We start from the raw sequence: 26,561 nt of genomic DNA, 5'->3' as shown, positions 1-26,561 counted from the left end.
TTATGTTATTTATATCTATTATTTTATAACTTTATTATTTCAGATTTTATTTATTATTTTAAATTTTATTTATTATTTTGGTTATGAAAATGAGTTAAGCCATGTGTGTATGTGTTGAGGGATATGGAAGATGAGATAAATAAGAAAATTCAACTTAATATAAGACTTTTGTCTATTGTTCTATGTCCAGTCAGGACTTTTCAAGCCTATTTTGCACTTTATTGCATTTGTAGCACATATTTCATGGTATTCTGTTTCTATAATATTTGTGTAGATATGCTCACTGCCATATATGCAACTTAAGGCTGAAAATGGTAATTCATTCATCTTTGAGTCATCCCAAGGTACAATACTGCTTACACAATATTGTTTATGAATAGTGCTTATTAAGTAGACTTAAAAGTCAGTGTTAGGGCAGGAAATGGCTCAGACAACAAAGTGCTTGCTGCACAAGCATGAGGACTTAAGTTCAGAACTCTAGGACCAATGTAAAAAGCTGGGCATGGTGGAGCCGTAATCTCTGACTGGGGAGGCAGAAATGAGAATCCCTGGAGCTCATTGGTCAGTCAACAGCCTAACTGTGTCAAAAATTAAGGTGGAGAGAGACTGAGGAAGACATCAACATCCAGCCTCCAGACACATGAGCACACATATGCACATACACATGTGCAGGGGACAGGGACATGTGCATATGCATGAATATATGTACACACAAAGTGAATACCATCATGTGTAAGATGATTAACTTCGACTGTCAACCTGCCTGGATGGAGAAGCACTTGAGGAATTAAAGTAGACCATTAAGTGTGACTGTGAGGGCTGAGGGCACTGCCAGAGAGAATTAATTGAAGGTGACATCATCCCAGGGCTGGGGCACTGAAAGGATAAAACACAGAAAAGGAGAAAGTCGGGGCACAGGCAGCTTCTCTCTGCTTCCTGTCTGCCCTATGAGCTGCTCTGTCCTACTACATCTTCACTGCACTCCAAGATCAAGTGAAACGTCTAAAGCTGGACCCAGAATAAGTCCTGCTTCCTTTATGTTGTTTTTGGAAGGCATTTTGTCATAGCTACAAAGGCCTGAATAACACAGTGCTGAAGTAAATACACAGTCATAAATAGCTTTAGTATTAACTGGAAACATGGTACAAAGCAGAGGTTAGGACATTACAACCCATGGGCCAAATTTGACCCAATGCCTATTTATGTATAGACTTTTATCTCAGATTCTTTTTTACATTTTCAAATGACTGAAAAATCAAAACAAAAATCATATAATATGAAAAGTTTATAAAATTCAAACTTCTGTGTTCATAAATACAATTTATGCTCGTACATTTACATCATTTCTGTGGCCACCCTTATGCGAATAGCAATGTTAAACACTTATGACAGGCTGTATGGCCTACAGTCCTAAAATGTTTTATAACTTGTTCTTCATAGAAAATGTTTCCCACCTCCTGGTATGGAAAGGAAAGACCAATGCCTTTGCAGTAAACTGAGTTGGAATTTTAATCCTATCTACGCCTCTGTGAGTTATCTCTGCTTAGCAACTCCAAATTTTAAAATAATCATTTTAGGGTGTGTAAAATAAATAATATGCAGAACAGGATAATTTTCAATAAAAGCATTTCTTCCCCTTCACATTGTGTTAGGGATGCTCATTTGAAATCCAATCAATTAAATAAATATTGCGTATTTCTGTAAAAGATTCACGTTCAGTGTTTGGCTAGTTGAACACAAATAAAGAGAAAAGAAATTATGGTTAACGGGCTTTAGGTTTCTGTAGGAAGGATTTCCAGGCAGTGGTCCATAATTTACAACTGATGTGGATGGCCCTAGTATTTAAAATTCTGTGAGCATGTGGTGGTTTTGTTAGGGTCGCTAACCAGTCGCCCTAAGTGAGATCATTCCAAACTGAAGACAGTTTAGAACAACTATGAAAACAAACACAAACATATGAATTTACATATGTGGAGCGAGTCCCTACGAAACAAATAACAAAGTTATTGAGTATCTGCTTCTCAAAAGATTTCATTTGTTGTCTACATTACTTAGTACATTCAAAGCACTGTTTTGAGGAAGTGCCTTCTGTTTATTTTTCCATGTGCTAATACATGTAGAGTTTACAATAAGTACAAAATAAATCCTCTGACTTAGATTCATGGCTACATGGTTTTTGGAAATTTTAAAAGAAATCCAAAAGAAATCCAACAAAAGAAGGTAGGGCAACATCCCTTTGAATTCCACTGTGTTTTATTTTGCTTTCTTGCTTATGCTGCATTCCACTGCATATCCTCAGGACTTAGTTTTGGGTTTGGCATTTTGCAGGTACTTGGAGTTGTTGTTGTTGTTATTTTTGAGACACTGCCTCCCTGTAGCCTCAGCTGGTCTGGAACTCACTATGTAGACCACATTGGCCTCTACCTCACCGAGATCTGTTTGCCTTAGCCTCCTGAGTGCTGGGACTAAGGTGTGTACCATCATACCTGGTATATTGCAGGTACTTCATAAATGTGGATACAATGAAGTGACAGAATTTAGAAGAAGGAAAAAACAGGAGATTATTGTCAAGACACAGGATTTGAGCTTCAGGTTTGCCATTTTATTCTGTAATGGTGTGGAGAAAGCATATTGATCCTTTGATGCTTTCTTCATCTGTGAAATAGGAAGACACCTATCTGGTCAGTCACTGAGATTTGTAAGGATCTTAAAGAAGTGCATGAGTAAACATTGCATTAGCCACAGACAACTTTAAAATGTGCTTTTTACTGCAAATAATAAAACGGCTTTGTATCATGCAAAAAATTCTTATGTTCTTCATCTATTAACTCAAGATTAGAATAAAGAAAACTAAGATAATGTTACCGCAGTAAATGTAGGCTAAAATGACAATTTTTTTTCTTTTTTGGCAAATAACATTTTAGTAAATGAAAAATTTTGGAAAGATGTTTTCAAAACTAATGTTTTCCAGTGCTGTTGCCTTTTCACTTGTGCAATAAATTTGTCCCCGATCCATTGCATACAAATCATATTTGTGTATCAAATCAAGATTAAATTATGCTAAAAGGATGAGTAAAGGGCCAACAAGTCTTGGGAAACATTTTGTTTAATGTAGCTTATTTTAAAAAGTCACTTCTTAATTTATTTGGTACCACATGGGTTCATAAAATTTGTACTTTTTAAAACAGACTTTATATATTGATGGAATTTTCTATGATAGCAGTGGTTTCTTTCTAATTCACTTCTAGAATAAAAATAGGGTATAAGTCTAAAATATAAGAGGCACTTATAATGGAGTAGCTTATAGTAGAACAAAATGTTTTAGTGGGAATAACTAGAAAATACAAATTAAGTTTCAAAAATGTTTGAGAACAGTTGAGAATAAGCAAACCAGTCAGGACCCAAGAGCTCAGTGCCTCTAAAGGAAAGAAATAACACTTCCAGAAACTAGTATTCTGTGTCTCAGAGGCCATTTTTCATATCCTAAGCTATGCTAAGAAAAAAAAAAAAAACATGTTAAATGAACCCTCAGCTCAAAGTATTTAATAACAATGAAAGAGTAAAGAATAAAATATTGGAAGCTGATCTAAGATTAGCAATATAACTAAGGCATAAAAAGAAGTTCATCATGGAGGAGCTGGAGAGATTGCTCAGCAGTTAGGAACACTGACTGCTCTTCCATGGGATCCAGGTCCTGTTCCCAGCACCCACATGGCAGCACAGAACCATCTGTAAGTCCAGTTTCAAGGGGTCCAGCTTCTTTTTCTAACCTCTGAGGGCACTGTACAACATGGGTGGACCTACATACATGCAGGCAAACCACCCATACACGTAAAATAAAAAATAAATAAAATATTTTTATGAATTTACCAAGGCATGAAGGAATGCTAGTCTTGTAATATAAGTCAAATGATAAAATAAAATCAAGCAACGGTAATATTACCCAGGTATTTTTCAGTGTTTGTCAAGAAATGCAACACCTTAATTCTCCATATTGTCAATGTTTTAAGTTATAGAGGTGAAACAAAAAAAAAATACTAGCTTTATTATTTTTTGCTTTCCTGTATTTGTAAAGACAAGAGCATTGGAAATTGTAAAAATGTTTTAGAGGTCTTGGAACAATTATACTTTTCTCATTGGTTACTATTTACTCCACATACTCATTTTGTGACCTCACATCTCTATTTGAAGTGAGGACTGTCTCAGTGTGTGTGTCTGTGTGTGTGCCTTTAAACAAACAACCAAAAAGAAAGAAAATGATGGAAAAATGTGTGTATCTATGGTTAATTTTAGAAAAATATAAATGTAAAGTTATGAAAAAGATACTCTGAGCCCCAAACAAGTCAACCTACAGAGAGTGAGAGACTTCAGAGTGCTCCAGCCTTAAATAGGGCATCTATATCACAACCCTCTCCTTAAAGCTCAGGAATCATTACAGAAGAGGTGGTGGAAATAGAAACCAGAGGTCATGGTAGACTACAATGAAACGGTGTTTTCCAGACACAACAGGGCGGTTGCACATAGGAACCCACAGATGTCATGATAGCGTGCACAAGACCTGCACAAGCTCAAGTCAGAAAAAATCCCAGCATGGAGAGGGTAGGTAGTACAAAGTCCTTCCCCTTCCTGAAGACTTAAAAAAATATGAGGACAAGAAGCTGCAGGAGATGGGGGAGGGAGGGGAGGGTGGACCTAGAAGGAGATGGCAGAGGGGATAAATATGACCAAAATACATTGTATCAAATTCTTTATTATTATTAATATTTTATTTATCATTTTTATTTTATGTGTATGAGTGTATTGCCTGCATGTATGTGAGTGCACCTGTGTCATACAATGACACAGAGGTCAGAAGAGGGCTTCAGATTCCCCTGGAACTGGAGTTAAGGGCGGTTCGTAGCTGCCATGTGGGTGCTGGGTATCAAACCCGGTTCCTCTGCAAGAGCAGTCAGTGCTCTTAACTAAGGAGCTATCTCTCCTGCCCAACATTGTATGAAATTCTTAAAAAATTAATAAAAATGTATTTTAAAAGTTAGGGAAAATGATAAACCCTAACAAGACTAAACAAAAAAGACTTGAACAGAGTGAAACTGAATATAAAATTCAAAGGATAAGGAACAAAAGGGCCAAGAAGTTTTTAAAAATAAATGGAGAAATAGGACTTACACCATGATAACTTTAAGACTGATTAAAAATAAACAGCAGTGCTGGGTGTAGTGGTGCACGCCTCTAATTCCAGCACTTGGGAGGCTTAGGCAAGTGGATACTTCTGAGATCAAGGCTAACCTGGTCTACACAGCAAGTTTCAGGTCAGCTGGGGCTACAGGAAGACCCTGTCTCAAAGAGCCAAAAAAAAAACTGACCTCCACACATACACTGTGGCGCACACACACACACACACACACACACACACACACACACACCACTAAAATCTGTGCTAATGCTTCAAAGATTCATAAACGAATTGATCAAAATACAGCATCAATGAAATTATAGAACCAATAAACAAACCTGCACATGCACGCTGTTCTAATTTCTGACAAAGGTGACAGTGTAGCACAGGGGATCTGAGTTTGATTAGTATGGCTCTAGATTTACTGACTATCCACAAGGCAAATATCATGGATCTCTACTTCACACAGTGCACAACCAGATGAATTGTAGCCTAAATAGGAAAGGTAGAAAGATAACATTTCTAGATGTTAATATAGGGAAGTAGATCTTTGTGGAAGGTGAAGATTTATTACATTGCACAAAATATACCAACCAAAAAGGAATAGAATAGATTGGACCTCACTCAGATTTTGAATTTAGTTCATTTAAAGATATCATTAGGAGTGAAAAAGAGTCACAGGGTTTTAGAATATTTGAAAAAGGTTATAACTGAAAAAGACTTTGTATCCAGAAATTATGAAAATATCATATAAATTAAAAAGAAAACTCTCATGTAACCCAATTGAAAACTGAACAAAAGATTTGACCTTTATTAAAGACCAAAAAAGGACAGAAAGTATAAACAAATGGCCACTACACATATGAAGGACTACCTATTCCATCAATCATGGAGTACAGGTAAAAAGAACAGAGGGATACCTTTACATATTCAACAAAGGGTTAAAATTAAAACTTAGAATACCTAGCTTGGCCAGAGTGATGCAAGCCTTTAATCCCAGCACAAGGGAGGCAGAGACAGTGAGATCTCTGTGAGATGGAGGCCAGTCTCACAACACCTGGGGCTAAAGGGAGACTGTGTCTCAGAAAAAAAAAAAGTACAGACACAACAAAAAAAAGTGTAAAGTTTAAAATAGCAACTATTGGTGAAAACATTAGGCAACTGAAATGTCAATAAATTTCTGGTGAAAGTGTAAATTGATGTAACCACAGTGATAAAATATTTGAGACTATCATCCTAAGGCAGCCTACCAAAGATCCATCATTTCTAAATGCACCCATCAGTTTATATATGTTCACCAAAAGAAATGCACAGAGCTGCTTATAGCAGAACAATCTGTAGGAAATGTTAGAAAAACTTGAATAATCCAAATAGTTACTATGTCGATAAAAAAATTAAATGTCAATATTAGCATAGTTAAATATATCATATATACATATATATGAATGCTGAATTGCAATGAAGATGAGCATTATGACTAAAGGGAGCAGGGGAAAATGTCTCATGAAGCTAGTATTGAATGAGAAAGCATCAGACACAAGAACACATCGAAATGTTTCTCAAATAAAGCCAAAATTATGAGTTGAGGCTGTAGTTGCATTGGTCGGGTATATGTGTACTATATAAAGCCTTGGATTTGATCCCCATCAAAACTGCAAAAACTTGGTGTGGTGGTGCATGCTTATAATCTCAATATTCAGGAGCTGGAGGCAGAAGGATCAGAGGTTCAAGGTCATCCTCATCTATATTGAATTGGACACCAGCCTGGGCCCTATGAAACCCCAAATTAAAGCAGTCCAAAAGTAGGCAAAACTAATCTATGGCATACAAGTAAAGGAAATAAATGCATTTACAATCTGACAGGGGCATAAGAAAACCTTGTCGGGATGATGTTAATGCCCTGTTCTGTGATTTGTGTGATAGACAGACAGGATACTGGTATTATCAAGGGTGAAATGGGGGAAATGGTGACACTTTAAAGGGGGAGGGTATGGAGGGAAATTTAGACAGGGAGAGAGAGAAGAGAGACAAACAATGCCTAGCTGGTATAAAAAACCAGAGGGAATCATATTAGTAAAAAAATCTATTGAAAAATTACACATAGACTATCTCTACATGAATCTGTGTGTATAGTTGAAGGCTACCTAACAAGAAACATTGCCAAACAAGAGAAACCTTCCTTTGAGTTGTTGGCCAGGGTTTATAGGAGACTGTCAAAATTAAACAGGATATTGCCACAGCCCTTAATTGCCTCCCAGAACTTAAAGGTAAGACCCTATTGCTGAAGACACAGGATTTGGAAATGACCTGGAAGTCACCTCATCTGAAGGCTAGCTCTCATAGTTTTGAAGAGCACCATGCAAGTTGCTAAGGGAGAACATCAATTGATGGTCCAACCCCAGCTTCTAGGACTAAAACCACATCAACGACAGGCACAGCAAACTATACTGGAGCAGTAGTGGCATTTTTATTTTGGGGGTAATCAACAGCTACCTAATTGGACTTAAAGCCCACTCAGTGGGAGGAAACTCTTATGTAGTAATGTAAACCTAGCCAAATACACATGGATGAAGAGGTCACAGATCTTAGAGAAAACCCCAAGGCTGTCACATCCCTGGACAAATGTAATTTCTTGCTGTGTGCAAAATATAGACCTTATGTTTACAGACAAGTATCCCAGTCATCACTCACCTAAGAAGCTTCTTTTGCAACAGATGGAAATTCTTAGAGTTCCACAACTGATCACACACAGAGATTGTCTGTGAATTGCCCGAGTCTAAGTGGCACATCTACAATGCAACCTCTACACATAAGGCTCATGGAACATAAAACAAAGGGTAAAGAGGACACTAATGCATCTATCAAGTCTCATCAAGGAAGATTCCTCATACAACAGAGGGCCAGGAACACACACACACACACACACACACACACACACACAGACACACACACAAATCACAAATGGCCAAAGTGTGGAGAGTGTCTACAGAGTGTGGGTCCTTGGACAGGACTCATACTAAACTCCACCCTCTCAGAGCTCAGGGACCATTGTAGAAGAGGGAGCAGAAAGATTCTAAGAGCTGGGACGAGATGCACGACCATATGGAAACAGAGTCCTACAAGCTCCTGGGTCTTTGCTCATATGAATCTACAGCAATGGTGTCAGCATACACAAGACCCATGCAAACTCAGGCAGACAAATACCCAGCACAGAACTGTGGAAATGGGCAATAAACTCCGATCTTAGTTGAAGAATTACTGACAACTGATTACTGCTCAGTGAGGAAGAGCTGATCTTCTTAACGGGAGGGACTCTAGATAGGCTGCATAAACCCCAGTGGATGAACTTGCACTGAAGGACTCCTGGGGACACTAATTTGACATGATAGCCCTTAACACAAATGACAGAGTATATGAATTCCAGGGGGTTGGAGGGATATGGGATGGTAACAAAGGGGAAGGGGGTATAAAGATGATTAAGGTGTTCTGTAGGAAAGACACAAAAAATTCAATAACACATTTACAAAAAAAAAACCCTAAAAAAACAACAACAACAAAAATCGTAACAGGCAGAAATTGTCCCTGCTAGATCCTATAGGCTAGCAAAATTAAAGCCCAATGCCAGGGATGGACTTTCTTTTTTGAAGCTGTTGACCAGGCATCTCATAGACCTTCAAACCATATTGGATATTGCCCTTGCCCTTGCTTACTCTTCAGAACTTTATGGTAAAACCCTATTGCTATAAACAACACGTATATTAGCTGTAGAAAAAACAAGGAGAAAGCAAGTCAGGGCTGACTTCAAAGCCTCATCTCTGCTGGCTAGCTTTCACAGTCCATGAAGGTGCTATGTGAGTCTCTTGAAGAGAAAATTTAGCTGTGAATCCTGCAAGTTACAACAACTGACCAGGCAAGATATGCCCACTGGTACAATAGTGGCATGAACATTACAGAAGCAGCTAACTGTTTCTTAATTGGATTTAAGATCCATTTTGTAAGGTAGAGCCCATATCTGACATTGCTATCAGACCTAGGAACCTGAGACCAGACAGTCCACAGGCCATGGGAGAGAGCCTAATACAATTATTCTGTTAAACAGATATAGTATTAACTGATTCTAATGACTTATTGTTACACTCATAGTTTAATACATCTCTCAATTCTCAGCATAGAATCTTCCTTCTACATCAGATGGTGGTTAATGCAGAGAAATACAACTGACCAGTGTGCAGTGAACAAAAGGTTGCAGGGTGCTTATCTCTGAATAAGACACCTATATCAAATCTTTGCCACCCAAGTCTCAGTGATCATTGCAGAAGAAGGGACAGAAAGACCATAAGAGCCAGAGGAAGTGGATACCACAAGGAAACAGCTTTCCAGACAGTTGGTCAGTACTCTTATGAACTCACAGCAATGGTGACAGCATGCATAGGTCCCATGTAAGCTCAAGTCAGACAAAATCCCAGCATAGACATGGGAAAGCAGGTAAGAAACCCCAACCCTACCTGCAGAACTATTGGCAACTGATGGCTGCTGGGAAGGAGAGACTCGGTCATGTTTAAGGGTGAGACTCCTGGTAGGTTGACCAGACTCCAGCGTATGAACCCACAGCAAAGAGTATTTGGGGGCACAAATCTGAATCTATAGGCCTTAATATAAATATGTTAATATAAATATATATACATATGTATATTAGAGTACAGGCAATTTGGTAGAGGGTTTCTAGGGGGGTATGCAGACACAGGAGGGGATCTAAATATCAAAATATTTTGCATGAAATTCACAAAAATTCAGTAAAAAATAAAGCCAAAGTCAATCACTAAGCATTTCTGTGTTTGAACATTTCTGTGTCCATATTGTGTTTCTAGAGTGATTACTTGTTGTGAAGTTCAAAATTCAGTGAAAGATGAAAATTGACTTAAGATACAAAATCTTTAAGATAATAAGAGGAAATGTTTTAACAAGCCATTCAAATGGCCAGCTTTACGCACACCCATGTACATGTCTGTCTCTCTCTACAGCCTTGACAGACATTTGGGTCACTTACTTCAAGCCAAATCTCCTTATCCTTCTGCAGGCTACCTTCACGCTGCTCACGCCCTTCATTCTGTGTATTTTTCACACTGGAGACACAGGGAAACCAGCCAGTAAGGGGGTGACGTTTGGATAAATCTGGATGATATGAAGTACAAATCTGAAATACAATTTCAACCCAAAAATTAGGTGTGGAGGGCAAGAGGTAAATGAAGTAAAAAAAAAAACTCTCCAGTACCAAACCAAGGTTTTCTCTCTTTAAATGCCTAATGATCAAATTATTGGCAGAAAAACCTTTATTCACATGGAATAATTTCTCAGTGCTCTGTTACCCTCAAAATGTAACATGCCAGAGTAGAAAAACAGGCAGAACAACTCTCGGTTCACCATCAGCCCAGGATCTTGCTCAAAGAATAGTCCTGGAATATTTTAGGTGACTGTTCAAAGGATTTGCATTGCAAATCTTTCCAGCCTAATGGTTAGATCCTTACCAGTTAGCATCAATTGACCCTAAAGGGTGGCCTCTGAATCAGGCAGCCAGGGAGCATTTGGCTGGGTAAAGGAACCCAAGAAGCTGAACTCCAGGAAATGTCTCCTACTTCACTTAGGGAAGACAGTCAGGCTAGACTAAAAGCCACTTCAGAGAGCTGTCATGAACTCAGAATCTCCAACTTTCCTGGCTTCTTGTCACCAGGCGCCAGAACTCTAAAGAGAAAGAAGCCAGAATTTGGTAGAGAGTGTGGCAGAAAAGGCTAACTTCCTCATCGTATCTACTTTTCCTTCACTTTCTCATAACAAACTCCAATTTTGTTCAAAATTATCCAGTTACATAAATGGCCATTTGCTCAGGCTTCTTCACAAGTAAGAGTGGTGATGTAGTCTGCATCTACCTAATCAATAAAAACGGGGATGAACATCTACAATGTTGAACTTCCATAAATTTGCCATTTTCCCAATAAAAAAGAGGAAGCATTGAGCTGGCATGTGCAGGTTTCCCTTCTTTCTGCCTGAAATATTGATTTCAAGGTGCTAGAAATGCAGCTCAGTGACAGAGAATTTGCCTAGTGTGTACAAAGCCCTGAGTTCAGGGGCTGGAGAGATGGCTAAGTGGTTAAGAACACTAAGTTGTTCTTGCAGAAGACCCAGGTTCAAATCCCAGCACCCACATGGCAGCTATCAACTGTCTGTAACTCCAGTCCCAGGGGATCCGACAGCCTCTTCTGACCTCTTCGGGCACTGCATGACACGGGTGCACTTACCTACATTCAGACAATACACACATACACATAAAATAAAAATAATAAAAAAAAAGCCCTGAGTTCAAACTGAAGTACCCCCCCCCACACACACACAAATAGAAAATGTTGACACCATGCCTATAGGAGCAACTGCCATGTTAAGAGCAGAAGGAAGGATACAGCAAGTTGAGGATTATAGCACTGGAGCCTAGACACCAGTACCCTTGGTGAGATACTTGAATGACTAGCATCACATATTTAGTAGTGTCACAATCTGCTCGGAACTGCCTCCTTAAAATGGCAAGTCTAAAATGAAATTATTTCATCCTGGCCTATAAGACCTAGTGGGCTAGTTTTCACCTCCATTGAAGGATAATCTTAACCATTGTTACAATGGATAGACGAGTCTATTTTATAATAGAAGCAACTGGAATGGTACTCAAGAGCCCTCCATCTTCTTTTCAGTATTCAACTTTAATTCAAAGGTCATTAGTATAACTTCTTAGTGTCTTCCTGAGAATCTCCCCTCTCTATAAGTAGATAGTCAGGGGAAAGTATTCAGCTGAGGATTTGCTCATACTATCAACTCTAGGATTTCTTCAACAATAATAGTTACTTAAATCAAATGATACTTTGATATTTACTATATATTTTAAATTTCATATTATACTTATACTAAACCATCCTATTTGATATAAAGTTATCAACAAATTTGGACCCAAAGAGATTAAGTGACTTGTCCAAGATCACATAATAGCAGTAATTCTGGTAGATTCAATATTATAACCAAGGTTTTCTGATTTCTTATTAGTTTCTCTTGCCTTTTTGCATTAAATCCTTCAATACTTAGAGTCCAAGTATAATTTCTGATATATAAGTTAAATTTGGAGATGCTTCTGTATATCTTGAGCTCCTAGACAAAAGATTTTGGAGTCAAGTCGGGTATGAGGGGCAGGATTTCATGGTTAGTCTAGAAGGTTTTCAGTTTGTTCTGGATGACTGAGGGGAAAATGGGAAGATAACATCCAGAATAAAGTGCAAATTCCTATTCAGCAACCAGGGTCATCACTTCAGAATTCTGCCCAACCTTCGCTCAGTTCATCTCACTTAACTTACCATGGAACGTGGCTCTCCTGTCACCAAGGAAACAGGGCATTTCTTCTTGTCTTCATAAGAAGAATAAGCCTGGGTAGCCCATTGATCCATGTATCCTTCAGGGGTATGGAGACCGCAATCCATGATGCTGGTTTCTTTCTCAAAAGCCTCACAAATCCCATCTCCCTCATACCTGTAGCAAAGGCTTGGTTCTCCTGCCAAGAAACATGTATGACACTGAAGGAATGTTTTCATGTCTTAGGAAAGAGCAGCATGGGAGGACTCCCAGTATTTCTTCTCCAACCCATTAAAAAAAAAAAATCTGAGTACCCACTGAAACACCAGCCCTTAGAACAAGAATCCTTCTTTGCTAGGCAAGAAGCAGAATTCACCTACATAAAAAAGTTACAGAAAAGGTTGAACTTGAAGAGAAGGACAAAGGGGGAAAGCGCTGTAAGCTGGATCTGGGAAGACATTTTAGTTTAGTGTAGCTTAATTTTTGTTTGCTTTTTTTCTGAGACAGGGTCTCATGTAGCCCAGGCTGGCCTTGAACTCCTGATCCTCTTTCCTTCACCTCTTGAGTGCTGGGATTAGAACCATTTGCTGCCATGTCCAGCTAAGATATTTTAAGTAAAGTAGCATGAGACACGGGGGATGTTGGAAAAATGAGAGAGTTGGGAAAAAGCAGAAGCAGAATTCAGAGAAAAGATATGATATAGATGTATTTCAATATCCTTCATAGTTTTTGAAATATTCAAGCATTTAAGGGGTTTCTTCACTGAGTTATGCTTCCTCCAGTCCTTTCTGTCACTGAGATGTGTTTCTCTGATCAGGATACTGTTCTGAAACTGTTTTGTGTAGACTCTCGTTCAGATGGCATCACTTCTCTCAGTTTAGGACAATCAAGTGAGGTGTGATTTTTAGTTTCATAAATGAGAAATACAAGTCTCAGTGAGCTTGTATGATGTGATAAGTGATCTCTGATTGACAAGAGATGGAGCTTGGCTTGATTCAGGCTCACAGGACACAGAGTCATGCTCCCCTCAAACCGTACCCCATACTGCCTCATGCTAAGGAAGAGCAACAAACACGAATATTTGGAGGAAACTGTTCTGGTTATAAGACAAGCTTGGATGCTCTCGGCAAGTTTTGTCTTTGCTCACAGGGTAGCTCCTACTAGATGAACAGTGATGCTCCTTTATAGACATGCAGATTGGCTTTCTTTAATGTGGAAAGCTGAGAAGCAGTTTACAAAGCCATCTATGGAGTTCTACCAAAACATAAAACAATTGGCCCAGTTTTCCATTTCTACTAAAAATAGCAGGACATTGAAATAGAATTCAGATTCAAAAACCAATCAACACCATTCAGTATCTACTCAGTAAAACTATTACTAAGATATATTGTTGCTATTCCATGCTTTTAAAAAATTTTAATTCTTCACAGGAAATCCACAGGGGTACTCAGCAGCTCTCCAACATACAGTTATTATTTTCCTTAGCAATTTCCTCACATAGAAGACCCTTCTGTGGAAAATCCATTTATGCATGCCAGGAATAAGCCACTGTTCATAGAACACAGTTCTAAGCCCACTCAAGATTTTCATCCAAATTCTGTCAAGTCCATGGCACCCTCAACCCGCAATCCAGTACCTGTACCTTTGAAGTGACATTCCCAGAAGAATAAGCTGTCTTCTCTCTGCTTGTATTATCATTTATAACAAGTTATATGTCTATATATTTTTCTAATTATAACTCAGTGACTGCTTCTTCTTGCTTTATTTTTTGTAGCCATGGAATTTAAATTCTTGTGTTTTCTGCAATTCTATGTGAAAATAATAGACCACTTTGAAAGCATATTTCTAATGGTTCCTTCCACTCTAATCTTCTGAACAATAATGAAGTAAAACTATATACTTAGCACAAGAAAAACGTGTTCATTGAAAAAGATATCTAATAGTAGAATATATTACTTATCCTTGTCCATAATTGAAATACAGGCTTACATATATAGTCTTTTTCTATAATTAAAATAATTGAGCTATAGTCTTACTGGACTTAGGGGTTGAGGAAATATGAGTCAAAATTTACAGGACCAAATGTGATGGAAACAACATGAAGTCTTCTCTTGAGCTAAATGAGACTTGAGCTGCACTGGGCATGGCCCAGTTTTCAGAGAATGTATGTTTATTTTCAGTATGAGACCACTATGAGGCTACCAAGAAGAAATGATGCAAACAGAGGTGGCATTAACAAATACTTGTGCACAGAAGAGGGAGGTAATCTGCACAGCCAGACCACATCTGGAGTATTGGATTCCTTCCTGGGCATTGACTACACAAAGCATGCCAGGTTGGGGTAAATAGGAAAGGGTCTGGAAACCTAATCACATAAGGGGATGTTTGGATTGGAAAGGAGAATAGTGAAGAGACATTTCAAATATCTGAATGGTAGTCAAATAAAACAGGAAAAAATGTGTCCTCTGTAGCTTCATAGCAAGGAAATCTCAGTTGATTGAATGTAAGGAAAGCTGAGTTCCAGGGCTGGCTCTGCTGGGACCTTGCTGTATGCCCTTAGATGAGTCACTAAAATGATTTGAGATTCAGTTTACAGACTGGAAAATGGAGTCATTTTATAACAGATAAAGCCATTTTTCAAACAGAATGATTTTCTTCAAAATGCGTTCTTCATTGCCAGAATTATGGAAGCAGAAGGCACTTGCCCATATCTCAGGATCCGGTAGGAGGGACTGCTCTAAGAAGTCAGAGCTATACCCTAAGCCACTGCCAATGTGCATATCAGAAGGGATAAGGCTTTCATCAGATCTTGGTACTAGATACACTACATGCTACTACTAAATACAGAGTACACAGTGGACTGGTATATGGATGAGTGGATGGATGAACAACAGACAGATAGGTGGCTGCCAAGATTCTATGAGTCCAGAGAGCAGGGGCATTTGTGTATTCTCTACACCTTAATTCATTCAGTAAATTCCGCATGGTTAAAGCATGTTTTGTTGTCTTAAGATTTGTGGACACTGAAGTGTTTTTAAATGTGCTGACATTTAAAATAACTTTGATGTGTGGTTTTGCTCCAGGCAATCATTACAGTGTATGGGTATAGAAAATATTCTGACTAAGAAACTTGTTTATGATGGCTTTCATCAGAATTATAACTGTTGTAGACTACTTATCTTAATGTCAAGCTTTTAAGTTCAAAGTCATCTAGTTATAATTTATTACTATTGATTCTCTAGGGAAAAAATTCACGACCCTGTGTTGCTCTGTATGATCTTATCTTTTAAACACACACATCAGGAGATAGCTTGCCTTCCCTCTGGCTTAGATGTTGCCTGACCCTAATTTGCATGTGGAATCTATGTGATTAAGCTATGTATCTGGCATTTTGATGTATGCATGAGGACCAAAGAAAAGGCTCCAGCAATATCAAGCTGGGGTCAGTATAATCTAGAATTCTAGAGCTGCACTCTCTGGGCTCAGATCTTAACTACCACTTCTAGTTAAAGCAGCAAACACAAATGATTTAAGCTCTCTTCCTCTGTTTACTTTCCTTGTGGTTATAGAAAGAATTAAATGAGTTAGAATATGTGAAATATTTAGCATTATTGCTGTAGTTATCATTAAGCTATAGGATACTAAGAAATCACAAATAAACTGATATTTATCTAAAAATAAGACATAATCCTAGTTAGACAGAAACACCTAAACTCACCTGCACAATTGAAACCTTCCTCTAGTTTGCATGATCTTGAGCACCCATCTCCACTCAGTAGGTCTCCATCATCACACTCTTCTCCCAGATTCCTAGAAATGCACATAAAAAAAACAACTTTTCTTGTTTAGCTACCATTAGTTTATTTAAATTCTTTGTTGTACTTTAAAGTTACAAGGGATGTCAAAGTTTCAGATTAGAGAATGTTTTCACAGAAAGCATTAAACAAATATTTAAACTGGATGCAACATAACCAACAATGATTTATGAGTATGGCCCGTGGGTTGTGGGGATTCCTAGAAGTCAAGTGGCTTATGGCTCAGAAACACCTAGGAGATACTCATAAGTGTCCCAAAAGTGTATCTGGTAGAGAGTCTTCACTAGCCCTATGGTAAAGAGAGTCATAGAAATAGCTGATCTGTATCCTAAAATTTTGTTGAATTTATTAGTTTTGATGCTTTACAAAATCAGCAACATTGTTCTACACTAATAACCAATTATATGAAATAAAAAGTAAGAAAGTAATCCCACTTATGATGAAAACTATACAACACCGATGAGAGAAATTAATAGAACATACACAGACACACACATACACACACACAAACACACACACACACACACACACACACACACACATCCAGTGTGGAGGGATTGAAAGGATCAAGATTGCTAAAAAGTTCATACTATCAAAAGTGATCTATCTATAGATGCAATGAAATCCTTTTCAAAGTACTAATGGTATTCTTTATGTAATTTTTAAAAAATCATAAAATTGATATAAAGCCACTAAAATCCCCCAAAGAGCCAAAGTACTCTTGAGTAAAGAGAAAAAAGCAGAAAACATTATACTTACTGATTTCAGAATGTATTATAAAGGTAATCAAAACAGCATGGAACTGGCATAAAAAATAGTCCCATAAACCAATGGAACAGATCAGAAAGCCTAGAAATAAACTCGAGTGCGTAGCTAATTGATTTTTGACAAAACTTCTAAGAACACATACTGAAGGAAGGGCAGACTTTCAAGAAATGGTGCTGGGAAAATTAGACATCCACATATAGAAAAACGAAACTAGTCTCAAGGATTTTTGTAACTAGTGGGAGATGGAGACTAGTTCCATTTTTCTATGTGTGGATGTCTAATTTTCCCAGCACCATTTCTGGAATCTGCCCTTTCTTCATTGGCTTGACACTAGAACCTTAAAGGGAACAAGCATTGCTTAGCATCCCAGGAACAGAAGTTTCACAACCAACTGAAAAGTTAGTTGTTAATGCTATTATGTCTCATAATTATTTTAAAAAAGAAAATGAGAATGTAAAAGATGTTAAAAGGACATGGGAATGGAGATAGTTTGCAAAATTGAAAAAAATGAGAAAGCCTAAGCAAGTGATGAAGGTCTATTTAGGTTTGTTATATATAAAGGATGAGACAAAAATAATATATATAATCTTAAAATTTCTATGGTCATAGTTTAGTCAACTAGTTTAACGAACAAAATATTTATCTAGTCAATGTTTATCTGAGACTATTTGTTTTTTTTTACCCAAGCCTTATCAATATAGCATGTGATAATTAAAAGTACCAGACTGGTGGAACTAACCTTATTGGATGTTTAACAGCCATATTTTAAGGCCTATACTAATGTGGTCAGAGGGACTTAAAGGAAACTTTTTGCCCCTTGCCCTCCAAGGGTGACCAAGTGCCAGGGGACTATAGAGCATCTCTCAAAATATCCTGTAACTATGGTGAGTCACTTGTCCTCTTGTTCAGGGAGGCCATGGAGACCACATGAGATGGACTTGAACCAGTGGCCAGTCTGCAAAGAAGAGAGTCAACTTAGAGGAAACATCTCATTCATGCTTCCAAGTGAAGCCAGACATGATCGAGCAGGACCTTTGACTTATCGTCACATAAATGGAATTGGTAAAAAGAAAGGAGCCAGGAGCTCCTCCCAAGCCCACATGGCCCCTGAGGAACAGATCCTCAAATGACCTTAAGTGTAAAAATAAATTGATTTATTTGGACCAACTGTATGGTCTTAAACACCCAAAAGTAAAATATAACCAAAGAATAAAATCATCAGTGTATTTCTTTAAGAGTTCAAGGGATTATACTTCCCAGACATTAGACTTAGGTGTATATAAGAAATTATTTAAACAATTATTTTTCATTGATGATTTTGTTCCTAGCCAGAAAGTGCTGCTCAGATGTAAGACTTCAAATCTTGGTCTCCAATACTGTGTTGCCCACCTGTAGTTAAGGGAGACAACCAGTTATTGTTCTAAAATGATGGACAAATTTGTTTTCTCCCCCTATTTAGAAGCCTTTGAGAGGGAACTGACACTGATTCTAAGTACTCCAAAAGCTATCAAAATGCCTGATAACAAATCCTGAATCCATCACCCTAGAGTCCAGCCTTAGAAGGCAAAATAAAAATGGGGAAGAACACAATAGAGGGATGCTTTTGGAAGCCCTTGTCAAGAAACTCCAGTGGACTCTCATATGAACATTTGAAAATTGCCTTATTCTGACTTTTTTCTAGTTCCCTGTCTAGAACTTGTAATGCTAATTACTCTTGCCTTTACCACTCCCATTCATGATTCAAGAACTTTCTTTTCCCCATAACGATAAGAGTTATGTAATTTTGGAGTCTTTTAGATAGATACACTGAAGGGGTGCTCAAATTGCCTCACCCTACATCCCTGTTCAACATGGAAGAAGCCAGAGCAGTCTGTGTCCTGATTCCCGATTGGCAATTTGGGTAACCTCTTCAGAGGATGGCATTATAAGAATGGGAGGTAGGAGCTGGGCTTGGTGGTACACGCCTTTAATCCCAGCACTCGGGAGGCAGAGGCAGGCAGATCTCTGTGAGTTCAAGGCCAGCCTGGTCTACATAGTGAGTTCCAGGCCAGCTGGGGCTACAGGGAGACCCTGTCTCAAAAAGACCAGAAAAAAAAAAAAAGGCTAGGAGGTAGGAATTGGCTAGGCAGTTAGGGTAAAAAGACCCCAAAGAAAAATAGCCAATTTCTTGGCTAAAAGTCAAAATGTCCTTGGGCCTCTTAGCAACATACTCTGTTCCGAAGGCCAAAAAGACCAAAAGTATTTGGGAGCTTGTATCTAATCCTTGAAAGACTTTAGGGTTACCCCTTCAGAGGGGCGATGTTAGAGTAGCCAAAAGCCCCATAAAAATAAATAAATGAAAAAAGAGGAAAAAAAAGAAAAAACATGATGGGGAGACATGGGAGGTGTTGGAGGGGAGGGAGTGGGTATGGATTTGCTCAATACACCTTATATTCATGTATAAAATTCTCAATAAAGTTTTTGTAGAAGTTAAAAAAAAATCAACTCAAAATGGAGTATAAACTTAAGGCCTGAAACTATGAAACTGCTAGAAGAAAACATGGATATTTTAGACATGGAATGGGCAAGTAGTTCTGTAAAAAGGTCCTTGAAGCAAGGAAACAAAAGAGAAACTAGATAAGTGAAAAAAGGTTTTACACAGTAAAAGTAACACTCAACAGGGGGAAGAGACATCCTATGGAATGGGAGAAAATATTTAGAGACCACACATAAGACAAGTAGTTAATATCCAAATATAGAAGAGTCCAAAATTCTCAGTGGTGAAAACGAAATAACCTAACCTAAAAATGAGTAATAGACATTTCTCAAAAGAAGACATACAAGTGGGAAGTAGCTATATTAAAAATGCTCAATATCACTAATCATCAGAGAAATGGAAATTTTAAAAAAGGCAATATGTACCCCACTCAAATAAGAATGAGAATTGCCAAAAGACTAAAGACAACAAGTTCTAGAGAGGATGTAGAGAAAAAGGGAACTATTATATTCTGTTGAAAGGAATATAAATTAGTACAATTATTATAGAAAACAGTATAAATGTTCCTCAAAAATTAAAAATAGAATTAATAGAGGCTGAGGAGACAGCTCAGTCAGTAAATTGCTTGGTTTACAAGCAAGAGAAACTGAGTTCAATCCCCAGAAACTACATAAAAACTTGGGCATGGTGGTGTGCTACAATCTCAGTGCTGGAGAAGTGGAGGCAGGCAGATCCCTGGGGCTTGCTGGCCATCTAGCCTAGCCTAATCAGTGAGCCCCAGGGCCCAATGCTTCAAAAAAACAAGGTGAACAACTCATGAGAAACAGCACCCAAGATTGACCTCTGGCCTCCACACACATATGTATACACACATACACACACACACACACACACACACACACACACACACACTCATACATATACACACACAAATAGCATTAACATATAATCCACCTATCCCACTCCTGGGTGTATCAAACGAAAATAGAATTAGTATGTCAAAGACACCTGTACTACTGTATTCACTGCAGCATGATTCATAGTAGCTAAGAAATAGTACCACCAAATTGTCTATCAACTGGTGAATGGAGAAAGAAAATGTGCTACATATGCCTAATAAAATATTACTCAGTCTCAAAGGAAAATGAAATTCTGTCACTTGGAACAGCATGGATGGATTATTATATTAAGTAAAATTAGCCAGACACATAAAGAGAAGTACTTTATGGTCTTGCTCATATTTGGAATATAAAAGTTGATATTGCCGGGCGTGGTGGCAATGCCTCTAATCCCAGCACTTGAGAGGCAGAAGCAGGCAGATCTCTGTGAGTTCAAGGACAGCCTGGTCTACATAGTGAGTTCCAGGACAGCTGGGGCTACAGGGAGACCCAGTCTCAAAAACACCAAAAAAAAAAAAAAAAAGCTGATATCATCTAAGTTGAAAGTAGAATGGAAGTTAGGAGAGGCTGAGGGAGGTTAGGAAAAGGAGGATGGGGAATGGCTAATCAATGTGTTCTGAGTTACACTTACATGGGGATAAGAAGTTCCGGTGTGCTACAGCACAGTGGACTAAGACAAATATGTACTATGTGTTCAAGAAGCAAGAAGAAGGAATTTTAATGTTTTCATTGAAAGAAAGTGATCTAGGAAGAGAGGGTTATGTTTAACCTGTTAAATATTATACAATAGCAAATAGCAAAATATCATCCGAGAATCCACCAGTATGTATGTCTTTATGTTTTTACGTATCAGCAGTAAACAAATGTAATTTAAAAGTCATCGATCATTTTTTAAAACACAGTTGCTCTTTCTAGGCACAGAGGTACATGATCATAGCAATCTGGAGGCAAAGAGGACTGCAAATTCAAGGACAACCTGGGCCACATAATCCATTCTAAGTTGCTCTTAGATACACAGAAAGACCCTGTTTCACAAAACAACAAAACCAAACCAAGCAGAAATTGAATTGATGAGAAGAAAGCTTGGCCGGACTGTGTTGTTCTGTTTTCTATTCATTTTATATGATCTGTCATGTTTTGTTTAATCATCTTTTTCTATGTAGAAGAATTTGTAAAAATAAAAATTTTGCAGAATTCAATCTCCTGTTTATATACAGTTAGTAGTTTTAAGTAGCCTCAGTTGTGGCTGGCTCTCAGTTCTTGGCATTTTCAGGACTCAGGTTACTGTCCTTACTCCTTACTACCACCTAGTGGCATCCACCATATATTACAAGGGAAAAGAAAACCGCCATTTTTGAACCTCTGAACTCTGATGATATACTGACAGGAACATGCAGCAAGTTATGAGAACAAAGTAGAAAAATTCTAATTGAAACTCCCCTGAAAAGGTAAGATTGGCCATTATAAAATGGATGTGGGTTATCATTTTTTCTACTTGACTTCAATATGTCCCAAATGGCAAATATTTTAATTCAGTAGATAAAGAAATTTGGGATTCTAAAAGGTATTCAGACCCAGCATATCACAAGTAGCTTCATCCATTATTCAAAATACACCTTATGAGGATGAATTAAAGACTAATTAGACATGGGAATATTTTAGATGGATTAAAGTATGCTGTAGGTGCAACAATAATCATATTTTAAATGGTAATATGAAGATAAGGAAAGGAAAGGTAGGAAAAAGTATTATTAAAAATGTAGGGATAGTATTATTGACATAATTAAGTTTGAGGCTGGGTATGCCTCAGTAGAAGAACATTTGCTTAGTTTATAAAAAGCCTGGGTTTAGCTAGATGTGGTGGCACGCCTTTAATCCCAACCCTCAGGAGGCAAGTGAATCTCTGTGAGATCAAGGCCAGCCTGGTTTACACAGCAAGTTCCAGGCCAGGTGTGGCTACAGAGAAACTTGTCTCAAAAAAAAAAAGCAAAACAAAACAACAAACAAATAAAAAGCCGGGGTTTAATCCCCAGAACTAAAAAAAGAAAAAAAAAAAAAAAAGAGATTTCACTTTCTTTTTACACATAAAGGCAGCAACACAGGTCATTAAAAAGAGTCCTCCCGAGGTACCTAATCATCTGTGGGATATCAAGAAGTCTCCAAAAGCTCTATACCTCAGTTTCGTCATTTGTGGAGAAAGGATTACTCTACATTAATGTTTCTCTACCTAGAGTGAACAAATTTATATTTTCTCTTGAAAGAAATTCAAACAATACATCATGTGTATCGCTGTGCAGTGCTAACCAATAGAAATCTAGTAAGAGTCACACATATAATTTTGAACTTTTTAGTAGTCATTTAAGAAGCAAAAGATACAGTTAAAATTAACTTTAATTTTATTTTTCATTAAATTCAAGATACTTAAAATGTTATAATCTGAATTTGTAGTAAGTATAAAATGAATCTTTCTGTGTCTTAAACATTTGAAATCTACTGGACTCACATCCAAGATCATTTGGGGAACACAAATTAGACCCAATAGGCCTTTTAAAAACAAAATATTAATAGGGAACATGAAGCTGCTTTTTTACTTTTTTTATTTGTTTGTTTGTTTGGTTGTTGTTGTTTGACAGGGTCTCCCTAGTCCCAGCGTGCCTGGAAGTTACTATGTGGACCAGGCTGGCCTAGAGCTCACAGAGATCTGCCTCCTGAAGGCTGGTATTAAAAGCACGTGCCACCACACCTGATAAGGGGACATGGAGTTGGAGGGTTAGTAAGGTACGAGTAGAAATAAAAGAGGGGTTCTGAATATGGCCAAAACACATTGCATGAAAGTCTCAAAGAACTAACTAAAACATTTTTAAAATGCATTTTCACCATATCTCACTTCAAATACAATTCTATAATATTTTTTAGTTGAAAAAGTAAGTTCATATACCCAAGTTGTTCCAAACTTTCAAATTATAAAGATTTTCCAACAACTGAATTGTTTATTTTTAAACTAAATTACTTTAGATTAAGTTTAAATAAACATTGCATATCTTAGTTGCATTTGCTGTATTTCAAAGTCTTAAGTGCCACACATGTTAAACCGCAGAACATACTGGGAAGATCAATTCCTGAATGAGCTTTGCTCAAAGTTCCAGAACCCTTCCTTGTGGCTGGGTGATAGTCTTCTATCCAGGAGGAATCAGGTGAGTCAAATCATTTACATGATTATTTTTTGTTTTGTGTGTATTGAGGTGCAGGAAGATATCTGAAATTCCAAAATATCTTTCCATTGAACAATAGTACTAATTACACAGCCAAGAAATGCAAGTAGAAGTTTAAGAAGTACATTTTGCTACAGAGCCTTGTGAAATCCAGTAGCCAAAATGTTCTTCTACCTCTGGTGAAGCTGCTTCAAGGCCTAAGACTGACTGTGGTTACCAAATTAGGTAGAAGGCCTTGCACACACTTTCTGTTACATACACCTAGGTAAACATGGCATCCTGAGGCCTTGAGGTGGCCACCAACAAGAAAAGAGATAACACATAGGATGTGCTAGGAATGAACAAGAAGAAATGAGCAAAGTTATCATATTTAAGTGAACTTCTAATTCATAGTACTTTTTCTTCCAGCCTTACACTCCCAGAAACTTTATAGAAAGTCTAGGTTACATGAGCATTAAGGATGAGTTGAATGAAGAATGACCAACTGCCCTAGATTTCCTGAGATGGATATATTTCAGTGATAAACCTGGAAATGTTCCAGGCAAACCAGATGAATTAGTTTCCTAGATCGATATCACAGAACAATAGGAAAAAGATCATGGAATGTTAAAGAACAAAAGGAGTAATTCCATCTTCCTCTTGGTGATGTTTATAGAAGAGCTAGAAACTGTACAGTAAATAGGGAGCCAAACCATCATCCACCTTTACTGCAATCACATCCAGTTAGTAAAACTGAAGAGTCAGCTAGTATTATAGGAGCATTAGTCCAAAACATATCCTCCTTCGGTATTATTTAATAAGTAACCATCATCTGCATAAATTCCTCCCTGCCTTACTGCCCTCCTATTCTTCACTAAGGCCCTAAAGGGCCCCCAAAGAATCAGCCTCAACATCTCTGTAATATGGAATGGGCTTTAAATAAAAATGAGTCCCTTCAGAACTGTGCAGATGCTAGTGACCTTGTAATTTGTACATGAGAATTATAGTCTTTGTTTCCACACTTTTCTAAAGAAGTCAAGCTCAACTAAAGGCTGAGCCTCTTTGTCAGAGCACGTATGAACGAGCTGGTTCACACTGTCCTACGCAGACAACACTCACCTTGTCACCGTTCCATCTCCACAGTAAGGACCTCCAAGGATGTGATTCAGAGGAGGTGAAGCTTCTCCTAGTTCTTCTCCAGCTTCAGCTTGAACTTGGTACTGATACATCTGTCCAGGAGTGACCTCCCTGTGGAAACCAATGGGTTTGTGACATGATGGCCACCTGCAAAGTGAGACATGCCCTGGGCCTTTGTAGATGGCTCAAATGAATTTAAAGGAACTATTATGGAAACATAACTGTTAAACATGCATTTATCTGAAACAAAGATCAGGGCTCTGTCTTATGAGCAACTTGGTGTTTGAATCCATATTTATTTTTATATTCCTTACATATTCTACATTAATAAATGTGCAATAAGTGCTTGTTGAGTTAACACAAAATATAACAGTTCCAGGATGTTTTTAATCAAGTTAATGCAGAACAACTATTTTAAAATGAGTACTCTGTCTTTTTAAAGTATTCAAAGAAACTGGTGATGAGAATTTTAGTGTATGTGGTCAGTCAAGGCCCTACTTGGATTTATGGATCACAGTTTTCCTTCAAGAGAATTCTTGTCTTGAAAAACTGAAACCTTAGGAGTTAGAACAATCTAATAGAAAGAGGTAAGATCACCATTCATCACTACTTGGAGGATGCAATAAACTTCCAATTAGAAATGCATTAAATTTATCTCTACCTCCAGATATTAAAACTGGGGTTGTTGCAGTTGATGCAAGAGATGGAAGGAATTTATCAGACTCTCTAATCCCTAGTATATTGATTAGGTGGGGAGTATATGAGACAAGACATTTATTCAGCAGGAATAGGGCTTACTAAAAGGGCTGTTGGTTCCAAAGACAAATTCTGCCCTTGTCTCAATTTTATCCAGTGCTTGCTATGACTGGAAAAGTACCACCCAAGTCAAGCTAGGATGGAAGCATTTAGGAGGACAAAATCTCAACGGATTATTAGGAGTGCCATGAGTAGCCACCATGAGTCTCTTGCCAACACTCCCTTCTTTAACAGACTCTTTAACTCAACCACAGAGCCACCATTCCCACACCTGATGTAGCAACCAGCAAACAGGAAATGGCTTGGGGTTTTTAAAATACCTTGGAAACCATTTGTACTGGACTTTGGGTATTTTAATAGGGAAGATACCTAAATATTAAAGACTTTAAAAATTTCAAATTAGCTTTCCTTTTTGCAGAAAGAACTCTCTCATGACAGTGGCAGATGTTGTTTCTAAAACAAACCAAATTTGATATCCTAATTAATACTGATAGTTTCCTTTATGGAGTGGTTTCTGTAGGGCTCCTTGTCTGACCATGTACAAAACTCTTATACTGTTCCATGGTTAGGGAAAGGGTTAGATAGAAATGTTAGCATGTGTTTACTCGTCTTGGGGAAAAAATAGCAGCAAGTAGCTCAGGCCTTCAGTGACTTGCGTTTGCAAAAGGCAGTGTTCTACTAAGGAAAGGTTGGAAACCAGATTCAGTTCGAAAGTGGATTTTAATCCCAAGGCTGCCATTTTCTAGGTCATCAACCATGTTTAAGTCAAGCTTTAATTTCTTATTCATGAAACAGAATATTATTAACCTTAAACATTTGTGTGTGAATATCATTCTACAAGGAATATCATATCATTAGCCTTCCTACTGGAGCTAAACTATGCTAATTTTTCTTTTTAAATCTACCTTATGATCTAAAGTCCACTCACATTAACTATTTCATCATTTAATTATCCTCTGATTC

General features: G+C 37.7%; 1 protein-coding gene across 1 annotated transcript in view; it reads right to left on the bottom strand.

Moving 5' to 3' along the window:
• Positions 1-26,561, bottom strand: part of Pappa2 (pappalysin 2) — a 315,095-nt gene that overhangs the window by 134,239 nt on the left and 154,295 nt on the right. Inside the window, exons 8-11 of the mRNA XM_008826112.2 lie at positions 24,825-24,953; positions 16,275-16,366; positions 12,562-12,755; positions 10,221-10,367 (exon numbers count right to left, since the gene is read on the bottom strand). Of these exons, the coding sequence (XP_008824334.1) occupies positions 10,221-10,367; positions 12,562-12,755; positions 16,275-16,366; positions 24,825-24,953 (562 nt within the window). The remainder of the gene's footprint in view (positions 1-10,220; positions 10,368-12,561; positions 12,756-16,274; positions 16,367-24,824; positions 24,954-26,561) is intronic.

This window comes from Nannospalax galili, unplaced genomic scaffold (assembly GCF_000622305.1).
Source record: "Nannospalax galili isolate Female #2095 unplaced genomic scaffold, S.galili_v1.0 scaffold429, whole genome shotgun sequence".
NCBI lineage: Eukaryota > Metazoa > Chordata > Mammalia > Rodentia > Spalacidae > Nannospalax > Nannospalax galili.
Note: the sequence above shows the minus strand (reverse complement) of the source record. Positions and strands in the feature narration are given on the sequence as shown.